Source organism: Neopsephotus bourkii, unplaced genomic scaffold (assembly GCF_033783945.1).
Source record: "Neopsephotus bourkii isolate Nb327-2 ecotype Australia unplaced genomic scaffold, CSIRO-AGI_Nbou_v1 NB_107, whole genome shotgun sequence".
NCBI classification, from domain to species: Eukaryota; Metazoa; Chordata; class Aves; order Psittaciformes; family Psittacidae; genus Neopsephotus; species Neopsephotus bourkii.
Genome location: NW_026900624.1, coordinates 15,251,692 through 15,274,321, shown reverse-complemented (window position 1 = coordinate 15,274,321; position 22,630 = coordinate 15,251,692). Strand labels below are relative to the sequence as shown.

The following is a 22,630-nucleotide window of genomic DNA, read 5'->3' as shown; positions in this document are numbered from 1 at the left end:
TGGGGATAAACCTTGCTAATATGAATGAAGGTGGTATTTGTCTTCATGTGGAGGTGCTGGGAGCAGAGAAATTCTCTCAGACTTATGAGGTACATAGCCCATGGAACAAATTTGTGGTTGGGAAAGCTGAAATGAGAAATCTGTTGCACCAAATCTTTATAAAAAGAAATGATCAGGCCAGTTTGACCAATCTGACCTTGAAGTTTGGCAAGTTGGCGTCACTGTGTTTACAGGAGCTGTCTGGTTGAGAAGTCGATGTTGTGTGATGGGTTAAATACATGCACATGGAGGAGCAGGGAAGCATGTGGATCAGTATTGCATTGCAGCTGGTTCATAGTTGTGATCCCTCTTGCTTCTCTGAAGTATTCATTTGCCTTCCACATTGTGAATTTAAGCTGTCTTACTTGAACATTTTACCATTTTAATTCCTAGATGGGAATGATGAGCAATCCCAGTCCTTACGGCCAGCCATATAGTCAGAATACTGGGCAGCAGCTTGGAGCCAGTGGACTTGGGCCCCAGATGCAGAATAAAGCTGCACTGCAGAATAGCTTACCACAGTTTCCAATGGACAAGAAGCCAGTTCCTGGGGCAGGAATGCCTAACATGGTAAGTAGAATGAAAGATGTCTCCAGAAAATGTTGTAGTAGACTTAAAATGGAGCAATATGCTCTGCTCTTGCCATGTTATGAGTTCTTGCAGCTGTCATACCCAGTGTGAATGCGTGCTCTGAATCCATCCATAATACATTTACTTAACTTTTAAAAAGGCGGATCTGAAGGAGAAAGCTGAGTTGTACTTTCTCTTTTGGAGAAGCTGGACCTCCATTTTTTCCCCTTCAAACCTGGTTAGCAGAGAAAATTAAATTAAGCTTCTTGACTGAAGTGAGATTTGCCACCTGTTTGGGCACCTCTGCTCTCCTCTCCCATCCCTTCTCTTGAAGTTGCTCTATTGGGCCCATTCTTCTCAGTGTAGCTTTGTTTTGAGGCTTGTTTTGCTGTTTGTACTCACTGATTTTTTGGAGAGAGAAGTATCCCTTCTCAAACAGAAATTATAGTGCTTAGAAGCCCCAGTTGTGTGTTCATTTCTGTTCTGAATTACATGAATACAAACAGTCCTGATGTTGGATGTTCCTTGGCGGTTGTTGCTGTAGCAGCCCTGTGCCTCCCCTTTTCCTTTCACTCTGTATTGAAGCAGGGCTTAAGGAGTGGAAAAGAAGTGGGAAAAGTAGACTGCAAACAGTGGATGGTGCAAGTTTAAAAACGACAGGCCTGAACACTAGATTCCCTAGCTTGAGTTTAATGCTCATGGCTGATTGTGTTTGTCTCATTTTAGAAGTTGGTTAGGGGTATACATGCAACATGTCCTCCCTTTTTATCCCCTACATACATGTGTTTTTTTTTTTTTAATTTGGGGAAACAAATTCACATTTCTAAATACAGCTTATGTTTCATCTTGCTTCAAATTCCACACCTGCCCTCTATGCCCCCAATTCCCTCCTCTGGGAGGGTTAATCTCTTGGCTTTTCAGTGTTGCTGAAAAACCATTTCCAGGTAACTTGGACCTTGGAATTAAAGAGCTCAATCCTATGACTTTTTGTTTTTGTTTTTGTTTTTTTATTTTTTATTTGAGCATGAAACACTGGAAGTCTCCAAACCGGTTGGTTGTATGAACTGATAAAGCAGCAGCCAAAATTTGCTGTTTAGAATGCCAGCTGAACCTAGGAGTGAGAAGTTGGTGCTATCTCAGTTATCATTTAGAATGACCGGCTGCAAACAAGACAGGTAGGGTCATATCAGAACACACAGAAACCCTGAGAGGACTGAGTAATTGGTAAAGTCTCCTTGTAAATGGAAAGCTTAATACTAGTATTGAAATGCTATGGGAGAACTGGGGTTTACAAATGCAAGCAGTTGAGCTCTAAAAATCTGGATATCTCCAGAAACATCCTCTAAAACCCTCTGTAAAGAGTCTGTTAAAAACTGAAAGCTGTTGAACTGAAGTGATACAAGCAGTGCAGAGTCCCCCAGCCTCTGTCCTTCGCAAAGTACTCCTCAAATGTCTCCTGGAAGAAATACAAAGAAGTCTGAAGAAGTAAACAGAAGTAGTACTAGATGTTGCCATACTTGACATTAGTTCTGTGGCATGTATATTATCCTGAAGTTGTGCTTCATCTCTAGCAGAGACTAGGAGATACTTGTTTTGAATGCCTACATACAAGTTTCCTGATGGAAAAAGGTTCCCAGAACTTCCCCTTCATTCTTCTTTTCTAGGAACAGTCAAATTGAGGTACCTTCTTCCCTTAATGCAGGAATTATGGATGCAACTTTCTAGCCTCCAAAATGAGGAGGAGATTTGAGGTCTAAGTGCTATTAATATTTTCTGGTTGGTCTAGCACTGCAAATTAACCTGTCAGCATGTGCAAAGTTCTGCTACTCATTGATAAGGCAGGAGCTGGGACTAGGATGGTGATATGGGGAGGAAATTGTGACTCGCAAGAGAATTGCCAGGGCTGTTGCTAAGGGGTGTATTTAATGAGTCCTCCAGAGCTACAGATAGGTGGGCTATTCCCTTAATTGTAGAATGTGGTAGTTGTTTCTCTGCTTCAATTCTTCTTTTGTTTTTGCTGCTGTTTATTTGTCATTGCTAAATGAATTCTTTTAAAAAATAGATTTATTTCTGGAAACTTCTTTTCCATCTCCTCCAGGGCCAGCAGCAGGCTCCTCAAGTTCAGCAAGCTGGGATGGGGCCAGCAGCTTCTCAAGGAATGGGTTCTGGAGCACCAACAGCAGATCCAGAAAAACGGAAACTTATTCAGCAGCAACTAGTTCTCCTTCTGCATGCCCACAAGTGTCAGCGGCGAGAACAGGCCAACGGGGAAGTGCGACAGTGCAACCTTCCTCACTGCCGAACCATGAAGAATGTCCTGAACCATATGACACACTGTCAGGCTGGCAAATCTTGCCAGGGTAAGTGGAGGAGTAGTTATATAGATGCAGTCATCATTTGCAGAATGAGAAGGGCATCTTCTCAAAGGAGATGGAAAACTAGTGGGTGGCTTGGGAAGTACAATTTCTTTAAGCTGTCTCTCCCCTTAAGAATGGAAATCATAAACAACTTCTGAACCTCTAACATTCAGGCAAGTTAGAGACAAGAGCACTCATCTCTAGATTAGGAGTAGAGAGATGAGTAAAGATCTTTTGCTTAACGCTGTAACTCACTGCAATACCTTTTGGATGCTGCATTCTGATAAGGGTAGGCGCAAAGCAGCAATCTGCAAGGAGTAGTCTACTTGTTTCTCTTAAGTGGAAGAGACAAATTTCAAGCAGTAGCTAGCCAGGAATTAAGCTGCTACTGGCACTGATGAACTCTTAGTCTATCTTAGCAGCTGAGGAAAAACGTATGATAACTTTTTGGTAGCCTAGGCTTATTTGGGTTGTGCCTGTTGGCATCTCAATTGCTTGGTACAGTCTGCCCTGATGTATATGGTGGTGTACTTTGAGCCATAGGCTGGGGTATGTCACATAGGTCTTTGAAGTAAGCTTTAGTTGAGCCAATAGTACTTAAAGAAATCTAGCTACATTTTGAGCTATTTCAAGTAATACTGTACTGACCTATGTTAATGTAGATGTGTTCGCTGAGAGAAGTAGTTGCTCCCTACCTAGTTGGTATGCACCATGTGAAGATCCTGGTAGTAAATCTTTTCATTCCTCTCACTTTTTCAGTGGCACATTGTGCATCTTCCCGACAAATCATCTCGCACTGGAAGAATTGCACACGACATGACTGTCCTGTATGTTTGCCTCTCAAAAATGCTGGGGACAAAAGAAATCAACAATGTAAGTCTACTGGGGAATTCCATGTATTGGATAAACCATAAAATTATATTGGGAATTAAACTTTCTTGCACCCAGATGGTAGTGGTGATGCTCTTGGTATCTAGGAACATGTAATATGATTTTCTTACTGCTTTTAGAGTTACAGAATATTTTTCTGTCTGATAGCTAGTGTCTGTGGAAGTTCTATAACTTTATTGGATTTTCCTAGCAGGAGAGTGTAAGGGGTGAACAAGTCAAGATCTTTCAACCACATGATTGGCTTTTCACTACCATCTCTTCCAGTTGGCCAGATTCTAGAGACAGATAGGCGTGCACATACACACACTTTTGTGTCATTTTAGCCCTGATGATCTTTGGTTCTGTCTTCATCCTTTGTTTGTATCAGATGTCTCTTCCCTCTTTGTTGTCTCTTTTTTGGTCTTCCTGCTGAAATCTTTGGCACGACTTTTGTCATTGTGTTACCTATATGGTGGTTTAGTTTGGAGGGGTTTTTTTAGTTGGTTTTGTTGTTCATTTTCTGTCTCCTTTGTGTTACTTTGGGCTCTTCTCATGCCTAATGTGAGCTATTTCTTGTTTTAAGAAAATTTAGAAAACCCCACAACAAATCAAACATTATAGTGACTGGTGAAGAGCTGTATGTACCCTTCTGCCTTTAGCCTCTGTGTCTTGGTGTGCTTCTGTTTTCAGTTTGAAGCAAACAGAGGTATCCTAAATACTTGAGTGGGATTTTCTCTCAGCAGCTCAAAGGGAAAATAGCATGTTGTTGGAATGGCTGGTTGGGTCAAAACTTGTCTCCCTGTTTCAAGCCAAGTTTCCAGATCTGGCCTCTGCATGTAGCTAGAAGGAGATGGTTTAGTTATCTAGTGTACTCCTTAGGGTCTCTTCCTGTTTCTGTGGATGTCTTGGGCTACCTCCTGCTGCCCTTACTCACTTGATACTGGTATGTTTCTTGCAGCGCTGCTGGGTGGAGCTGCAGTAGGACTTGCAAATACTGGCTCTGTGGGTGTGGGGCAGCAGACAACACCCAGCATAAACACTACCAGTCAGATAGACCCCAGCTCCATTGAGAGAGCCTACGCAGCCCTTGGACTGACCTATCAAGGGAACCAGATGCAGACACAGCCCCAGGCTCCAGTGAAGAATCAGCAGCAAGGACAGACACCCCAGGGTCTGCGCCCTATGAATCCTATGAGTAAGTTTATCTGTGTTAAAATACAGACTACATGCAGCTTTCCTGTACTATTATCTAATGCAGACTTTTTTAACCTACTAGGTTAATACTGCTAGTTGATTTGCAAAAAGCATGGCTTTGCAATATTTTAGATTAGGTGTAGCAAGCTGCACAGTGGAACAGGAACATTAAAGGGACCAGATACCTTCTCTTCGAGAAGATGTTCTCTGGGAAAAGTATTTTCTTTGGAAAGATGATTAGAGTTTGGGTGTTTGTGAACAAGTTTTCTAAGGCATTTTATTTACTATTGCTTAGTAGATTTGTAATTGTACTGTAATGCAAGCTTAGGGCTTTTTAAGAGTTTTTAATTGGAAATGCATGTGTTGGAATGCCTGTATTCAAGTGTACTTCCTTGTCACTCAGACTGCAGCATTTTACAGCTGTATTTCAGATAAGTAATGTTTATTTTAAAAATAAAAAGTAGTAAATAACACTTTCTCTGAATCCTGTCATGTGCATGTACATAACTGTAAGTTGCATGGGTAGCTTATTGCAAGATGTGATCCCTTTTCTGAAGAAAATGGTTCTTGCATGGAGTTTTAAAATATTTTATTTATAGACTCAGAGTTTGGCCTCTGCATTCTCATTGGGTGCTCCTTGTAGCACTGATAAGAAAATCCAGTGAGATGGGGTTGAAGAGCTCCTAGAGAATGGAGAACTGAATCTTAATGTAGGAAGGACAAGCATGGAGAGCGTAGACTTTTGACTGTTGTTTCATTATTAGGAGAGGGTGGCTAAGGAGGGAATTGCAACAGGTAAGAGGAATTACCAGATTTATGTTGTCATAGCCTACATGACAACAGGGCTGGTTTAGGAGAAACAGCAGGGTGGTGAGGACTGCAGTGTGAAAAGAGGCAGTCCTAAGTAGATCAAACAAATGATTGGGTTTGGCAGTTTGAAAAGGGAGAGTTAAGGCAAAGGTTGACAGTTGTCTTCTACATCAGCTTGTTGTCAAATTGCAGAATGAGTTTGGGAAGGAGAAGAAAGTGACTAAGGGAAGGGAGGCTGGAGGCAGCTTTATGAAAAGGCTGTTAAGCACTTGGTTGTGATACCAGAGGCTTGTATTAGGCTTGGTATACTTAAGTGGATTTCTCTTGTATACGGTGTTAAATTTTGCTTGAAATACAGATTCTGGGGGGTTCAGGTGTCCTAAATATATGTGAAGCTTGGTAAATGGCATTCAGGCTACTCTCGACCTCACAAAATGATCTATTCAGGAGCTCCAGGCAGAAATATGCTTCATTTTCCCCCATTTTTTTAAGTCTTAACTGTAGCGTGTGAAGAAAGTAGGCAATTTTTTATGGTGACTGAGATCTGCTCTGATTCAGAAAAAAACGGATTTTGATACATAACAAATTGCTAGAGGTTTTTCCTGCAAAGGATTATCAGGTTTTCCTTCGTAGTACAGACATTGATGTTGGTTGTAGGATCCTGGATTATGGAATGGCTGAGAGTGGACCTTGTCAGATGTAGGTGGTAGCTGATGTTTCAAGTTTTTTAAAGCCTTTGTGAATATACATCCTAAACCTCTGAATGACAGAAAAACCCAACTGCTTCTAAACAAAAAACCTGAAGTGGTTGGTACTGCTGCATCTTCAGTACAGGTGTCACAGGAAAGGACTCTGGTACATAACGTTTGCAGCAAATTGAAATTGCTTGCTTGTTGAGAAATACAGTAAGATAGCAGAATTAGGTGATCTTTAAGGTCCCATTCAACCCCAACTGTTCTATGTGAGGAACAGTAGTGTGATGTCATGCTTCACTTGGAGGTTACCAGTGTTGTGTCTCAGACTTAAGTTTGTAGAATGAAGAGAGTAAAGAGAGCAATGGGTAACTAAACTCACTTCAGAAAAGTCAAAGTACTTGCCAGTCTAGACCCTTGTTACTGCTGAGCAATTACTGATTTTGCACAGTAAATGGGATATTCATTTAAGAATACTTACTCTTCTGTTTTCTAGGTGCAAATCCAATGGGAGTGAATGGAGGAGTTGGGGTTCAAGCTCCTAATCTGCTGCCTGACTCAATGCTACATTCAACCATGAATTCTCAAAAGTAAGTTGAATTATTCTTTGTACCCCAGCGATTTTGGTTTGATCTCATAGCACTTATTGCATAAGCAGTGGGGTAAATGCCATTGATGGCCATCTCTCCCTTTGGATTCTGTAGCTTTTGTCAGAGTTTTCCAAATCCTTGGGTAGTACAGCGTGTACTCACTCATGGTGTTGTTTTGGTATCTGTGCAGCTATTTCTGCAGAGTTTGTCCATTGATTAGGGAATGGCTGAACTGGCACTTTGTCTTAACATTATTCTAAAAGAGGCTATGACTGTAAGATGACTAAGCTTGGACTAGACTTGTGCCCTCAATTCTTGCTCTGTTTTTGAAGCCCCATGATGAGTGAAAGCACCAACGTTGCCAGTATGGGAGCCATGCCAACAGCTCAACCATCCAATACTGGAATTCGAAAGCAGTGGCATGAAGACATTACTCAGGATCTCCGAAACCACCTTGTTCATAAACTGTGAGTAGTTAACATGAAAACAATCTCCTGTTAAGTGAGTTGCCGCCTCTGAGGTGTACATGTGCGGTAGGAGGAAGCCTGGCTTCCAAAACTAAGGGGCCAGGGACTGTGTCTTGTCAGGGTGCTTGAGAAGGGTGTTGTGGTTTAGTTTTAAATGAGCGATTTAGGGTTGCTCAAAGAATCGCCATCAGAGGTGTGGTTTAGTTTTAAATGAGTGATTTAGGGTTGCTCAAAGAATTGCCATCAGAGGTGTTAGCAAAAACTAGGGCCCCAGGGAATGGGTTTTGTCAGGGTACCTGAAAAGGGAAAGCAGAAGCCTGAAAGATGGAGTGCATCTGCTGGTTTGGGGCTGTTGAATTGGAAGTGTCCCACTGTGTGCTCATGCCATCAATACGGTGGTTGTGTCCCTTGGGAGCAGTAGCAATGCCATACTCTTTCAGAATATTTGCTTGCTGCTGTGTGTTCAGATCACTGGGGTTAGTTCTGGGTCCCTGTCTGGACTTGAGTCCTGTTATCTTTTGTATGTTTTTTTTCTTTCAGGGTTCAAGCCATATTTCCTACTCCTGATCCTGCAGCACTGAAGGATCGGCGTATGGAGAATCTGGTGGCATATGCTCGGAAAGTGGAAGGTGATATGTATGAATCAGCAAACAGCAGGGTGAGATGCCATCCTCTGCCATCCAGTTCTGTGTGTGACTTCCCAAGCCCATAGTCACTGGGGAGGAAGAGGAGTGAAAGCCCAGATGAGACTCACAGTCTGAGGAAGTGCCAGGAGTGGGGGTGGTGCCTGTCAGGGTCTGCTCTGCCTGAGACTTCTCTGGGTCCCCTGAAGGCAGCATGAAGCTCTTCATTGTGATTCTCCCAGAGAAGTGTTGGACAGAAGAAATGTCTTGTGTTGGTTTAATGGTTGCCAGCAGTGCCCCCTTTTTGCCCTCCTGTCTGCCTGGCAGCCCCTGCAAAAGGAGAGCTGTGCCCACCCAAGCCAAAATATGTGTGTGCGGTTGTTTTGCAAGCTTGAATTACTGTGACTTGTTGCTTTTACTTAGTGTCTCATCTCCATCCTGACTTGTTTCCTCCCCAACAGGCAGAGTACTATCACTTGCTAGCAGAGAAGATCTATAAGATACAAAAGGAGCTGGAGGAGAAACGAAGAACCAGGCTGCAGAAGCAGAACATGATCCCGAATGCTCCAGGCATGCCACAGGCTCCCATGAATCAAGGGCCAAACATGGGACAGCCCCAGCCTGGGATGTCTGCAAGTAAGAGCAGCTGGGACTCCCTGGTGCAGGGGAATCTGGTAGTGTTGTTTTAGTAAGCTAGTGATCATTATGCCCTTGTTTCACAGGTACCTGGCTTTCTCAGAGTTAAACAGAACTTTTCCCTCTTTGTTCTGAAGTATCTGCAACCTCTTTGCTTATGCGTTAGTTAGTGACCATAGATTATGTAAAAGCATTTAGTCTTCTGAACAAATGAAAGAATTGTAAACCTTTACACTTACTTTGAGGGTGGAGGGAGTGGAGATTAAGTTGCATCCTTAAGACTGTAGAGCTTCAGTCTCATTAGATTCACTTCTAGAATGAATTGATTTAAAGATAACTTCAGTTACTATAAGATAAGTGTTTTCATAATATTTAGTTTAGTTTTAAAATTATCACTACTGTTACTGTTGTTGCAAAGGGAGTATGATGATTGACATTGCTTAGGTATTTATGCCTTTCACTGTTTAGAAGTTTAGATAGTGCTTGTTCTGTGACGCATTTGGGGTTTTTTGGACAAGTGTCCTTTCAAGCATGCACTGAAAACCAGATTTTGCTTCTTTCCCCTGTGCAGCTGTCTTGTATTTCACAGTAGTTCTGTTACTTGACTTGACCTTCTTAATGCTAAACAGCTTGGTTTTGTTTTGTTTGGGTTTTGGGTTTTTTTTTTTCCCCTCTGCTAACCATGTATTTGTATATTAGAATAAAATTGTAGAGGATTTAATGGTCAAAACTATCTCACTGCTAAAGAGTGGAATGTCTCCTTAACAATTGGAAGGGACAAGGTGCTCTAGGCTGTCAAGTATCTAGAATATTTTTACTTGGGTAACATAAAAACAGGTAACAAAAATTACTGCAGGTGATATTTTTTAGTTAGAAAGTAGAGGTGTCTGCTGATGTTGTAATCTTGTATTTCCAATGAAGTCCTGTAAAGAATTGAAATACAGGATTTTAAAGTGTGTATTTCTAAATAAAATTATACTCCATACCCTGATTTAACTGTAGAAGAGAGCTAGTATTTTTTAATTATTTGAGCCATAATCTGTTTTAAGATGACTCTTCTTCTCCACCTCCATAGACTCATAGAACAGTTAGAGTTGGAAAGGACCTTATGATCACCTAGTTCCAACCTCCCTGCTCTGGCCACTGAAGTAGTCTTTCTTAAAAATAAGTGCAACAGTTCTGCAAACCTACTTTGTAGAGCTCTCATCCCTCCAATGACTCCTTCTCTTAAGAGGTTCCTTCTCAGAAGAAAAGGGTTTTTCTCCTTGATTCTTTGTCTTGCATGTTCTTAGATACTTTACAGTTAAGAATGGAATTCTTAAAGACAGCTCAGGGAAACAGATATACAGCTGTCAATGACACTAAAAACTTGTCAAAGGAGATTGGGTCAAAATGTGATTTAGTCAATTGAGACAGAAAAAATTACTGTTGTTTTTTTTTTTTTTTATAACACTGCAGTAGCTTTAGGCATGATGCAAGAATATTCCTCTTGAGTTCTTCTGCTTAAATTTGAATGTACCTTGGTAAATCCAGCTCTGGATCTTTTTATACTTGAAGTCAGAACAGGGTTCACCAAGGTGCATACCAAGATCCAAGAAAAATTCTTAAAGGTTGATACCGTGACTTCACTTGCTGTGTAACTTCTGTAGAAAGTTGATCCTCAGTAGTAGATATGATGCATTTAGTTACTTACCATATACTCAGTAGTTCTCAAACTTCAGAGCTTTGACAAATACTGTTATAATTTTCATATAATTTTCATACTGTTTTAAACCTAGAAGTGCAGTAACAGTGTAGGGTGGTCTGTAGAAGTTCTTGTGGTCTGAGTGACTGAGTTTGTGTTGTACCTCAATAATATACTTCACATTTGTCCTCAGTTTCTGAAAGCTTGACTCTATGTCAGATGATATTTCTATCAGTGGGACATGCTTACATTTTCAGGGAGGCTTTTGGTTTTGCTTCAGATTTTGAGGACTCCTTAAGAATATTTAGAGTTACTGGACTGTGTCCTTTCTTTTTTGTTTGCTTATTTTACACATGAGGTTTTGTGTATGTTTGCTGGATAAAACCTGATGGTCTTCTGAGCACCATAATCTCATTCCAGTATCTTTTCATTTTTTTTTTAATTTTTTTTTTAATCCAGATGGTCCTCTTCCTGACCCAACCCTGATACGTGCCAATGTGCCAAACCAGATGATGAATCGCATGCAGGCACAGCCAGGTAAATATGTGAAGAAAATTAGCTACTGTGATTTTGAAGGAATCTTGGAATTGGGCAACTCTTGCTGAAGTGTTAGAGCCCTTGCTTCACCTGCAGTTTTCCCATTTGATTGAGAAAATAGCAATCTATATTGTATAATACTTATATAACTATATATTACATATATAAAAAAATCTTGGGTAAAATGTCATGATCTTGTGGATTTGAGCTGCATGTTAGCTGCTTGCTTGGTTAAGTAAAGAACTGTGCTTTTGACATTTCTGATTGTGTGAACATAGATTGGTCATAGATGAGGACATGGTGGCAAAGGGAAGATGATAAGACTTATTACTTAGAAGGAAAGAGGCAGAACATTTGTTACATATTCAAGAAGTAGCCAACATACAAAGCACTTAAGTGAAGAGTCTGGGATTCAGTGAATGAATTCCTAATATGTAATTAAGATAATGCAACTTTCTGTAGAAAGTTGATCTTCAGCAGTGACACTTTCAGTTATTTGCCATGTACTACAGGAGTTCTCAAATGTCAAAGCTTTGGTAACAGTTAGTGGAAACAAATCTTTTGCCAGGGGGAAAGATTGGTCTGTATTCTGGAGGAGTATGGTACTTGAACACTTTATATTTAAAATTATTCCATGTAACTGGTTGACAGAATTATTTTCTTTATAGTACTATTGCATGTTAGAAAACTGATCGATAGAAAACAAAATTCAGAAGTTAACAGCGTTTCTTCACCAAATGTTTAATGGTGCCCAAAGCAGAATTTAAGCCTCCTTTGTTTATAAGTGGGGGTTTGTTTGTTGTTTTTTGTTTTGGTTTCTTTGGTGTGAATGCACAGGAATGAATCAGTTTGGCCAGATGAACATGCAGCTGTCACCGATGGGACCCCGGCAAACCCCTCCTCTTCAGCACCCTGGACAGCTAAGCCAGGCTGGGGCCATGAACCAGGTCAGTGTGTTCTTCCTCTGCCCAGGGTGGTGAACTCAGAGGTTTACTTCTGTTGGCTGTAGTTTTCTTAGGTAAATAAATAGAATCTAAAGAATCAAGTATTATTTCTTCATTCTTTTGACACTTTGGGTTCCTCCTCTTGCATCTCTTCTGAAAGATTTGTTTGGACTACAGTAAGCCTTTATAACTGGGTAGTAAAATACTGCCCAAAAATGGAAGGGTTTTTGTGTTGTTGCATCCTTAGCAAAAGGAATGAAAATTAATCTTAAATCACAATTCCAAACTGAAATCAATATCTTTTTCTTTAGCTTACAAGGGAAATCATCATAATATCTGTTTTTTGCGAGGAGCTGTAAGCAGACTTTCCATATTGTATTCTACAGATAAGTGGCAAACATCAATTTCCACAACAAGATAAATGTTGTTTTGTGTAAAATGTTATGGAGTTATATGCACACTCTGTGATACGACTTTGTTTCTTTTCCAACAGATGGGATTTCCTTCACGCATGCAGCAGCCAGGAGTAGGCCAGCCTTCTGGTCAGAATCAGTTTCTACAACAGACCCAGTTCCCTGCTTCTTCCCCGGGAATGAACACTGCGAGCATGCCTATGACTCAGCCTGGCAGTCAGACACCAGTTTCTCAAGTAAGTGTCCGATTTCTGGAAGTGGTGTCACTGGGCTATGTCGTGTACAGGTTTCATTGTTTGGTTTGTAGTGGAGAACAGCTTGTTTTCTCAACATGCTTTTGGAATTATAGTCAACTAAATTCATTTGTTGAGACACTGCATTTTCCTGATGTAGCACTGGGAATGGGAATTTTTCGCTTGTTCTCAGGCTTAAGTTTAGGTGTGACAAATGAATATTTCTAAGTTTCTTTTTACAGAGCAAAGAAGAAATTGTTATGCAGAATGCAGTAGTTAAGAATTTCTTGTTGAACAGCAAAGCAGTAAGGCTGAAAAATTAAGAGATAGGTGACTAAGTACTAAAAAAGCATGTCTATCCGGGAACAATGTATGTTGCTAGCTTTGGGGGATAGGAGAGTTGTCACTACTGAAGATCTGAACCTGTAGTCTAGCAGTTTCCTTTCTGTCCTTTCCCTGTCCCTTTTCAGCAAGAACGTTTCAGGCCAGGAAGAAATAGGGAACATCACTTTGCTTCGCGTTGATGCTTCTTCCTAGTTTGCAGGCAAGATTCTTGTGGAGTGACAGCTTTTTTCCTTGACCAATACATTTATTTCTTTTTATTTTGTAATCTTGTAATGGTGCAGTTACAGCTGTACATATTTCTGATTATAAATTCAGTTTCTAGTTTTGGGGTGGGGGCATGGGCATGGTAAGTGTACTTGAAAGTGATTTTTCCCTATGGTGCATTGTCTCATTCAGGACGTACAAATCTGCAGCCTTAGAGAGAAGTGGTTTGTGATCTGGGAGTGTAGGTGTGCCATTCTTTAAATGTACCAAGAAGTAGAAGTTATTCTATTGAAACATCTCTTTGAGCTAAATAAATAAATCAGCTTTCTGTTTGTGTGGAGCAAAATAAATCTAGTAGACCATTTCTCCTTTTGAAATAGTTTTTAAAAACAAAACAGATTAGTTTGTCACATTTTTTAAAGTATGCAGTAACTGTGGGAGAGCAGCCATTTGACAGTAATTTCTCTGACTTTTTCTATTTCAAGTCATTGCAAATGCGTACTTGTCTTGTTTTTCCACAGGCACAAATGACCAGCACTTCCTGTCCTGTGAATTCTCCTGCAATGGCTCCAGGTTCTCAAGGGAGCCATATTCACTGTCCACCCCTTCCACAGCCTGCCATACACCGAAACTCTCCTTCTCCAGTACCTAGCCGAACCCCAACACCTCACCATACACCCCCAGGCTTGGGATCACAGCAACAGCAGACAGCAGCAGCTGCTCCCACTGCCCCCACACCTACTCCTCAGGCAATGCCTCCTGGACCACAGTCACAAACTATGCACCCCCCTCAGAGGCAGACTCCAACACCTCCACAGGCACAGCTGCCTCCACAAGTTCAGCCTCCAGTTCCAGTTACACCGTCTGCAGAGCAACAGCAGCAGCCCTTGTCACAGCAGAGCACGACTGCATCTGTTCCCACACCAACAGCACCACTGCAGCCTCAGCACCCCACAACACCCGTAAGGAAATACTTTAATTGTGCTTCCCTCTGCAAATGTTTAAGGTTTAATTTTCAGTTGGTCTTTTATTTTTGTGTGAGTCTGTGATAATGGAGGGAGCTCCTGGCACGTTTGATACCAAAATTAGGGTTTTTTTTGCAACTGGGAAGTAATAGTTTTTTCATTGAGATAAGTCTATAGATCATCTGGTGTTTCCAGAGAGGAAGTATTTATCAGAATTATAGTACATGTTTTTAAATTTACTTTGCAATATGTATGAGGTCTTTAGTTACTTCTGTATATGCATAGTGATGGCATATAATATCGAAACAATGTGTAACTTTCTGTATATTAAGAACTTCCAGTGCATGTTTCTGTTGCATGTTTTTCTGTAATTGGAGTTGTGCAGCAGTATGTTCTTCAGGTGAAAGAAGTAGAAGGACTAGAGTGCATTTAAACTTTGTGGAAACATAACATAGGTAAAAGGTAGATTAGAGAAAGAAGGCTTCAGTTTATTGGGAGCCTGTGTATAATGTGTGTGGTGTTGTTCCCTCAGCTTTCACAGCCAGCTGTAAGCATTGATGGGCAGGTATCCAACCCCCCATCTACCAGCAGCACAGAGGTGAACTCTCAGCAGACTGTACCAGAACAGCAGCAGGCACCCTTGCAAGAAGTAAAAATGGAAATTAAAACAGATGAAGGGGAGCCAGAACAAACAGAAATGGAAGTGGATGAAAAATCTGAGGTGAGATTGTCAGCCAGTTGTTGGGTAGAATACCTAGTACTGCAGAATGCTTTGTGTCTCTGTTCAAGCCGTTCCTTCCAGAGTTCACCTGCGTAGGTGCTACCTGCTGCTGCTGTTTTAGTAATTGCCTTCCTCTACTTCCCTTAATAAGGGTCTCTGTTTTCTTCTGAAATGGTGGTAGAAGCAGAAAAGACTATGATAACATAGTTGCAGCTGTGAGGCTTTTTGTACAGGGGCACTCTGGTCAGTCTGTCAGAAGTTATTTGTGGTTGTTTAAATGTTAGAGTAGCAGATATTAGGATGAGAGGAAACGGCTTCAAGTTGCAGCAGGGGAGGTTTAGGTTGGATGTTAGGAAACATTTCTTCCCCAAAAGGGTTTTCAAGCATTGGGACAGGCTGCCCAGGCAAGTGGTGTAGTCACCATCCCTGGGGGTATTTTAAAGGCATGTAGATGTGGTGGTTAGTGATGCAGTTTAATAGTGGACTTGGCAGTCCTGGGGTAACAGTTGGACTTGATGGTCTTGAAAGTGTTTTCCAACCTAAACAATTCTGTGATTCTGGATGTACATGATTAGCTGCTTTACTGGGCTTTGACAAGTTGTCACTGCAGATGGCTAGAAGCGTGGCTACCCAGTAGTGTCATCCTGGCAGCCACACTGTATGAGAGACTTGTCAGACCTGCCTGAAGAGCTGGATGTATACCTGTGTCTACTTGCAGCTCAAAACTGGTTAACAGTTTATCACTGCTAACATGGCAGCATTTAAAGATTTTTTTTTTTCTAGTACATCTGCTCAAGTTATAGGCAAGTGACTACAAAGTAGATACTCTTAATCCTGGGAAAGAGTGGGCAGGATGTTGGATAGGTTTAAAGGATGGAAATGTGGATGGGTGACTTCACATGAGACTGAGTGACAGGCTTCAAACTGCTTTTCAGGTTAAAGCAGAACCAGTTGTGGAGGAATGTAAACCAGAACCAACGGAGCAAGATGAGAAGAAATCTGAAGTGAAGACTGAAATACCAGAGGGGGAAGAAAGGCCTACTACTCCAGCTACTCAGTCTTCTCCAGCAGCTGGGCAGTCCAAGAAAAAAAGTAAGCAGTAAGAGTTTTGACTGAAATTCACTGCATCTCCCTCCCTAGAAAAATCTTAGGGGATAAAGAATCCCTGAGCTTGCTTTATTGCTACTCAGCAGACTTGTATGGATTGTGGCTTTTGGACCAAAATACCTAATAGTACATGTGCTTGTAATTGGCTATGGACAAGTTCTTTAAGGCTTTAGTATTGGATGGTAAGCCTTAGTGAAGTTGCCAGTACAATAGGATTTGAAATACTTCAGTTACAGAATTTCTAAACAAGATTTTCTTGGTACCTCAGAGAGCGGCTGTACCTGACATGTAAACTGTCTTTATTAAACTTAGCAGTGTCTTCCTATGATAAAAACAAAATCCTCTAATATTTTGGCCAACTCCTTGTGTCCAGGTGATCATTTTAATATCCTTCTCAGAACTTTGTAGCTCAGAGGACAAACAAGGCATGCTGATACCTTAAACACGTTGTCTGTAGTACTTTTTTTTCCAGAGGCCTCACATTTTCCAGTATGTTTTTTCCTTACAGCTGTTTCTGCTGTCCTTCTAATGTTGATTGTTTTTCAAAGTTTTCAAGCCAGAAGAGTTGCGGCAGGCACTTATGCCAACACTGGAGGCACTTTATCGTCAGGATCCAGAGTCTCTTCCATTTCGACAGCCTGTGGATCCCCAACTACTGGGAATTCCTGTGAGTGTCTTAGCAAGATACTTTGCTGGCTTTAATTCAAAACTACTATATTATGGTATACCCATTTGAGAACAACTTAAGGCCATCTTGTTAACGTTTATCTATTGATACACTTGAAGGGGTTTAGCTCAGGCAGTGGAATGTGTGATGTCTGGCTTAGAAAAGTTTTGGGAGTGTTTTTCCAAAGTTTGTTTGGTTCTGTGTTCCTTTTGATAAATAAGCAGGTATGCCGTACATTAAAGTGATTACCAGCAGATCCCCAGATCTCCAGTGCTATGTGGGCTTTTATGGATGTTGCTTCATGTTGTGATATTTCTGTTGCTGAGTTCTGTAGGTGTTTCTCATCATATATAAAGTTTAGCTTAATTTACGGGAAATTATGCCGATCAAGGCCAGTTAAAGAAGCTTCTCTGGACTGACCACACAAGTTTACTATATATTCAAATATCTATACATAGAAGTCCTACTTGTATGCTTTGGGCAATGTTGTTGGGTTTTTTTGGCTGAAAGATTCTTTTTAATTTTGTATTACGGGTTCAGTTTTTTGTCTTTTTTGTTTTGGGGTTTTTTTTTAAGGATAAATATTGCAGAAATTCAAGGCCTGTTGTATTGAAAGCAGGCATAAATACTGCTGATATTCTTTAACAAGCTCTCAGTTGGTGTCATATTTGAAGAACTTTTGTAGGAGAAGTGGTTCCATAACTGATTGGGATGAGGATTGGGAAAAGGCATTCTTTAAAGGAGACATGTATCTTTCATCCTCTGATAGTTACTTCTTTTTTGTTTATCAGGTTGTCTGATCTACTAAAGAGAGTCACGTTCTATTAATGTTCTTGTGCATAACCTCAGCTTACAGGCTGCAAAAAAATTGCCATTTACTACTTTCTGTCGTACTTGTTTTGGTGATTAAAATGAGAGTGGCTATATTTCATCAGGATTGGAAGAGCAGTAACACCTGAGAAATAAAGGAATAAGAAAAGAAAGCACTGGGTATGGTGCTTAGAGATATGGTATTACTTAGAGATCTCACCGTGTGTCACAATCATTTGACAATCAAGTCAGGGAGGAACCTGTTTTTCTTGATGTACTGGAGATGAACTTATATGCTGAGAATGCACATGTTGTCGTGTCACAACATAGCTCTGTAGCGGTGTTTTGATACACTGTTTTCTTGCAGGATTATTTTGACATAGTGAAGAACCCTATGGATCTTTCTACTATCAAGAGGAAGCTGGACACAGGACAGTATCAGGAACCCTGGCAATATGTAGATGACATCTGGCTCATGTTCAATAATGCCTGGTTGTATAACCGCAAAACATCCCGGGTATACAAGTACTGTTCCAAACTGGCGGAGGTGTTTGAGCAAGAAATTGACCCAGTTATGCAGAGCCTTGGTTATTGCTGTGGAAGAAAGGTAAGAAAACTAAGATTAGTCTGCTGTTTGCTTCCTGGTATTGAAGGGGGAAAAATACAGCAGTTGTAGTTGTTGTCACTTTTGTTGTGTCAAAAATTTTGAGAGTTTACCAGGTTTTAGCAAACCTGAGTAACCCAATTTTGAGGGGTTTATGGATATTCTATCTGGTGCTTACATCATCTATTTGTGTATAAGCCCTTGGAGGAGGGGAAAGTCAGTAATTGAAGGCTTATTTTTTACTAGGGCAAACCTGTTTCCAAATTAAACAGATGTGGGTTTGTTATTGCAGAAGTGCTTCACTGTATAGTGAGACTGTCTATGTCCATTGTCTTGTTTTGATACACTTTTCATCTTTGTAGAAGAGTTAGCTTGAATGCAACAGCCCACTGCATGTTGGTTTTATCACTAGCACTTCATACACTTGATGTACTGTGAGATCTGTGTACAGAATAAGGTGGAAATGATAGTTGTCTGGGTCACACTTGCATTCATTTGGAGAGCAAATGAAACTGTGTATAAGTACTAAGACAATCCATTCCTCTTTGCAGTTGGAGTTCTCACCACAGACTTTGTGTTGCTATGGCAAACAGCTATGCACAATCCCTCGAGATGCCACTTACTACAGTTACCAGAACAGGTAAAGAAAACTCACTCTGTGTCGTTTTTTGCATGCTGCAATAATCTGTTAAAGGCGTGAGTGTATTTACATATACACCCTCTTAATATCTGTACAGCTTTGTGTTTTAAGATAATTTGCGGGAAGTGCAGATTGAATGGTTTACCTTGTGTTAATGATTTCTTTCTGCAAAAGTTCACTGCAGCCTTCACTCTTCCTCCTTTTGCTTGCAGTAATGCGATGTCTTAGTAAATTTTTATCCTGCAGTTAATTAAGGTTTCTTCAGGTGTCTACAAGTCTGTTGTCTTTGCTTCCTATTATGCAGCAGTATTTTTCATGCAGAACACAGAGTAAGCTATGCAGCAAGTATGTGCTCATAATACATATTATACTTGGCAAGTCTTTGTTTTTCTCACTATGTTAACACTCAGGAGCAAAACTTATTTCTGTGTATTCAGATCTTCAGCAGATTGATTGCTTGCTTTTTTCCTGAAGGTTCCTTAAGGGAGTTGTCTCGCAGTAGCTGTCACCAGCTCTGTAAAATGCTGTCACTTCTACAGCTATTTTGAGTTCTTTTCTTATTATTTTCGCATCTTACTTGGGGTTTATTAAAGGCTTTAAACTTAATTTGACTTCTGAAGGAAGGTTTCTTGCCAGCCATCTCTGCCAACTGGGGAAGCGAGGCAGGAAGAAGCAGGGAAATACATGCTTTAACACTCCCATATCCTGTCACCAGAAAATGCGCCTGTTAGGTTTTGGTTACCTCCAGACTGTCACCTCCATGAATTTACTTCCCACTCTTAATTCTTGTCAACATCTTAAACAAAAATACCCAGGACAACAAACCCACTGAGGCTTTTACCTGAAAGCCAAGAATGTTTTGCAAGAGTTGCAGTTTACTGAAGCACCTGATCAGGTGAAAACAGCTGAAGAACTACAGAAGTTGAGTCTTGACCACCTTAGGCTTCATAAAGGTTTATAGCAGTGAATGAAGGTTTTTAGGAGTAAAAAATAATAAGAAAATAAGCTTATAGTATCCCATAATAACTATTGTCCTCTTAGACTTCTGTAGTGTAGAGCTTTTCATATTGTCAGTATCTTACACTTAACACTTATCTCTGTGCAAGCACTAGGTGGACCAAAAGATTATTACTCACAAATGTGATGTGCTTTACATGTGTTCAGACATTAGAAGGAAATCTTTCCACTGTAATAGGTGCATACATGTGACTTGTAAATTATGTTGTACGCACACATATATGTATTAGACCAAAATGTACAATTTCAAAAGTACTGTTCTCTGCAGTATCTCAGATGAAAAATGGGAGAGGGTTAAGAGACCTGTCTTTGCAGCTGTTACAGTGTTGGTTTGTGTGGCTTTATAATAAAATTGTTTGAATTTTCTTTCGTTTCTTTCTATTTTTAGATGTTTTGTGTGCTCAGTTAACATGTCTTAGTAATGGAGAGGCTACAGTTTTAGAACATTTTTGAGGGCTGGGGTAGAGTGTTGAATTAATCATTATTTTATTCAAGTATGAAAGAAATCTTTCTCTGTGATGCTTGCTGTGTTGATGCCTGGACTGTTCTACACTGAAACCGGGCTGTGGCAGAATCGTGTCATTCTAGAGTGTTATGTGTGTAGTTAACGTAAGGAATTTAGTTAACATGCAGTTTGACTGTCCTATAATGTCTGTAAGATTTTCAAGGACATGTTTTGTTCTCGAAGCTTCTGATGTTTAGCTTTCTGTTTCAACTGGGAGAGAATGTGGTCTTGTAGCATTTACATGTATAAGTTGGAAGACTACCCCTCTCCCACTGATCTACTTCTGCTTCTCTGCCAACAGAATTGCTGTGCTGACATAAAAGTCAGAGTAGCAGTTTTTCGTTCCTTCTGCTCTTTCCCCTTTCTCATTTTTAATCCTTTGCTGTACGTGGCATGGATTATTAAAATGAAGAGGGTATGGGTATGCTAAAATGGAATACTCTTGTTTAATTTGCTTTAATCATTTGCTGTTTGTGAACCCATTTGAGAGATTTAATGCTAATCTATGCTTTGCCTCAGCTTTCTGCTTTGTGTTTTCTTGTTATCGAATCAGCTAGTTTGGAAAAGGCCTTTAAGATCATGAAGTCCTGCTTCTATGTTTTTGGTTTAATCCTGCAAACCCCCGTTTTTTTTGTTATTTTATTTCTTCTTCATGCTTGCCATTGTCTGCACTTGGCTCTGATTGCACAAAAAACCCCAAACTCTAAAATGTCCCCAAATCCCAAACCAACCAATGTGGGCCCCATAAGTCTGCATCATTGAATAGCCTTGTTGCTGCTGATGACCTGCTCTCCTGCTCTCTACTTCTGTCCCTTGGTCTGCTGGGATTGGTGGCTCCATTGCTTGACTTGGGTTTTGTTGTGTGGATGGAGCAGTTCACCCAAATATGACATTCTTGCTGACAGGTATCATTTCTGTGAGAAGTGCTTCAATGAAATCCAAGGGGAGAGCGTTTCTCTAGGAGATGACCCATCACAACCTCAAACGTGAGTGACCTCTGTGTCCTTGGGCTGTGCATTCATAAGCTGTATCATCATCTATAGTGCCTTAATGGGAAGCTTAGTTTTGGATAACACTTGCTTTTTGTAGGCTGGTAGAAGGTGAACAAGATATTCTTCATAAAAGCTTGAGCTTGTGCTGTAGGGTATTTTATTTTTTTCTTTAAAGTCCGGAGTGACTGTAGTGAAAAATAAGCACTTAGTCAAATAGAAGTTTGACATAGTCTGTGTCAGCAAGTTTTAACATTTATCCTTGTAGCAAAACTGAATAAGGAAGCAATGGGATTCTTTACAAGCTGTCCCATAGAAAAAGAACATTTTCCACATTTTATGCATCAAGTGTGGCATATACTTCAGTTGTCTGTCACTGTAAATTTTTTGTAGTGTCAGTGAGCTTTTAAAAAACCTGCTTGCAAGTTTTGTCTTGATATGTTGACACATGTGGTACGGCATAAATGTGTTGTGTGTTAAAACTGAATTTTATTGCTTGTTTCTCCATAGCACGATAAACAAAGAACAGTTTTCAAAACGGAAAAATGATACACTGGACCCTGAACTGTAAGTAATGTTGTCATACTTTGAATGAGCATTATTATTATTATTACTACTACTACTATTTTGTAACAAGATGTTATTCTCTATCAGCTTTGCTTTCCAGTGTTTTCCAATTTCATGTAGCTCTGTTAGTAGGCAGGGGGTGCTCAGTAAGCAACATTCTGTACTGAGAACCCAAACAACCACAGCTGTACTTGAGAAATACATAACACATATGGGTCAAAACTATTGCATTTTATTCTCTTGAATGTGGATTCACAGAAGGATGAATGCAGATAACTCTGCTCTGAAACCCTGTTGTGGCAAAGTCTCAGAATTGGTTTGAGTCGCTTGGCAGTAGCTCTTTGAGTGCTGCTGGCTTTTCTAGTTGTCATATTTTACAGGCAGCTGTAGTAGAAGTTGCTAAATTTGAATCAGTCAGTGGTTCTACACTACTTTGAAAGCAGAACTGTAGACGTCCAGTAAACTAAAGATCATGGTGACCCAGCTGCTTTTCTTTATAGTCCTGAGGGTTTTTTTTGAATTCACTTTACATGGTTCTGCATTATACACCTGTGCCGCTACTGTGCGAAAATTATTCTCATTCTCAAATGAATGAGCAAAAAAGGATGTGTATTCTTCCCACACCATCTTTCTAAGGGCATAAAGGTCACTCAGTTCTTCTGTTTTACAAGGCCTGTGGGAAGGAGAGAATAGTAACTTGATTCATACTTTCCCTTGGTTACACTGAAGATACAGCTTTACACAGAATACAAGCCTAACTTAGAGTATGGTACCGTATGCTCAACACAAATGACAGCTATTCATTCAAAATCTCACTCTTATAAATACAC

At 40.3% G+C, this 22,630-nt stretch overlaps 1 protein-coding gene across 4 annotated transcripts in view; it reads left to right on the top strand.

Annotated features, from left to right (window-relative positions):
* EP300 (E1A binding protein p300) overlaps positions 1 to 22,630 on the top strand; it is a 64,608-nt gene that overhangs the window by 24,488 nt on the left and 17,490 nt on the right. For 3 of the 4 annotated variants that reach the window (XM_061363177.1, XM_061363171.1, XM_061363194.1), the window contains 19 exons: positions 433 to 609; positions 2,708 to 2,969; positions 3,726 to 3,839; positions 4,795 to 5,031; positions 7,029 to 7,122; positions 7,455 to 7,589; positions 8,130 to 8,247; positions 8,674 to 8,848; positions 10,992 to 11,069; positions 11,907 to 12,016; positions 12,507 to 12,662; positions 13,730 to 14,170; positions 14,706 to 14,894; positions 15,830 to 15,986; positions 16,550 to 16,668; positions 17,846 to 18,085; positions 18,634 to 18,722; positions 21,150 to 21,230; positions 21,744 to 21,800. In XM_061363177.1, coding sequence (XP_061219161.1) covers positions 433 to 609; positions 2,708 to 2,969; positions 3,726 to 3,839; positions 4,795 to 5,031; positions 7,029 to 7,122; positions 7,455 to 7,589; positions 8,130 to 8,247; positions 8,674 to 8,848; positions 10,992 to 11,069; positions 11,907 to 12,016; positions 12,507 to 12,662; positions 13,730 to 14,170; positions 14,706 to 14,894; positions 15,830 to 15,986; positions 16,550 to 16,668; positions 17,846 to 18,085; positions 18,634 to 18,722; positions 21,150 to 21,230; positions 21,744 to 21,800 — 3,029 coding nt within the window. The remainder of the gene's footprint in view (positions 1 to 432; positions 610 to 2,707; positions 2,970 to 3,725; positions 3,840 to 4,794; positions 5,032 to 7,028; positions 7,123 to 7,454; positions 7,590 to 8,129; positions 8,248 to 8,673; positions 8,849 to 10,991; positions 11,070 to 11,906; positions 12,017 to 12,506; positions 12,663 to 13,729; positions 14,171 to 14,705; positions 14,895 to 15,829; positions 15,987 to 16,549; positions 16,669 to 17,845; positions 18,086 to 18,633; positions 18,723 to 21,149; positions 21,231 to 21,743; positions 21,801 to 22,630) is intronic. The other variant, XM_061363186.1, reaches the window with a different exon arrangement.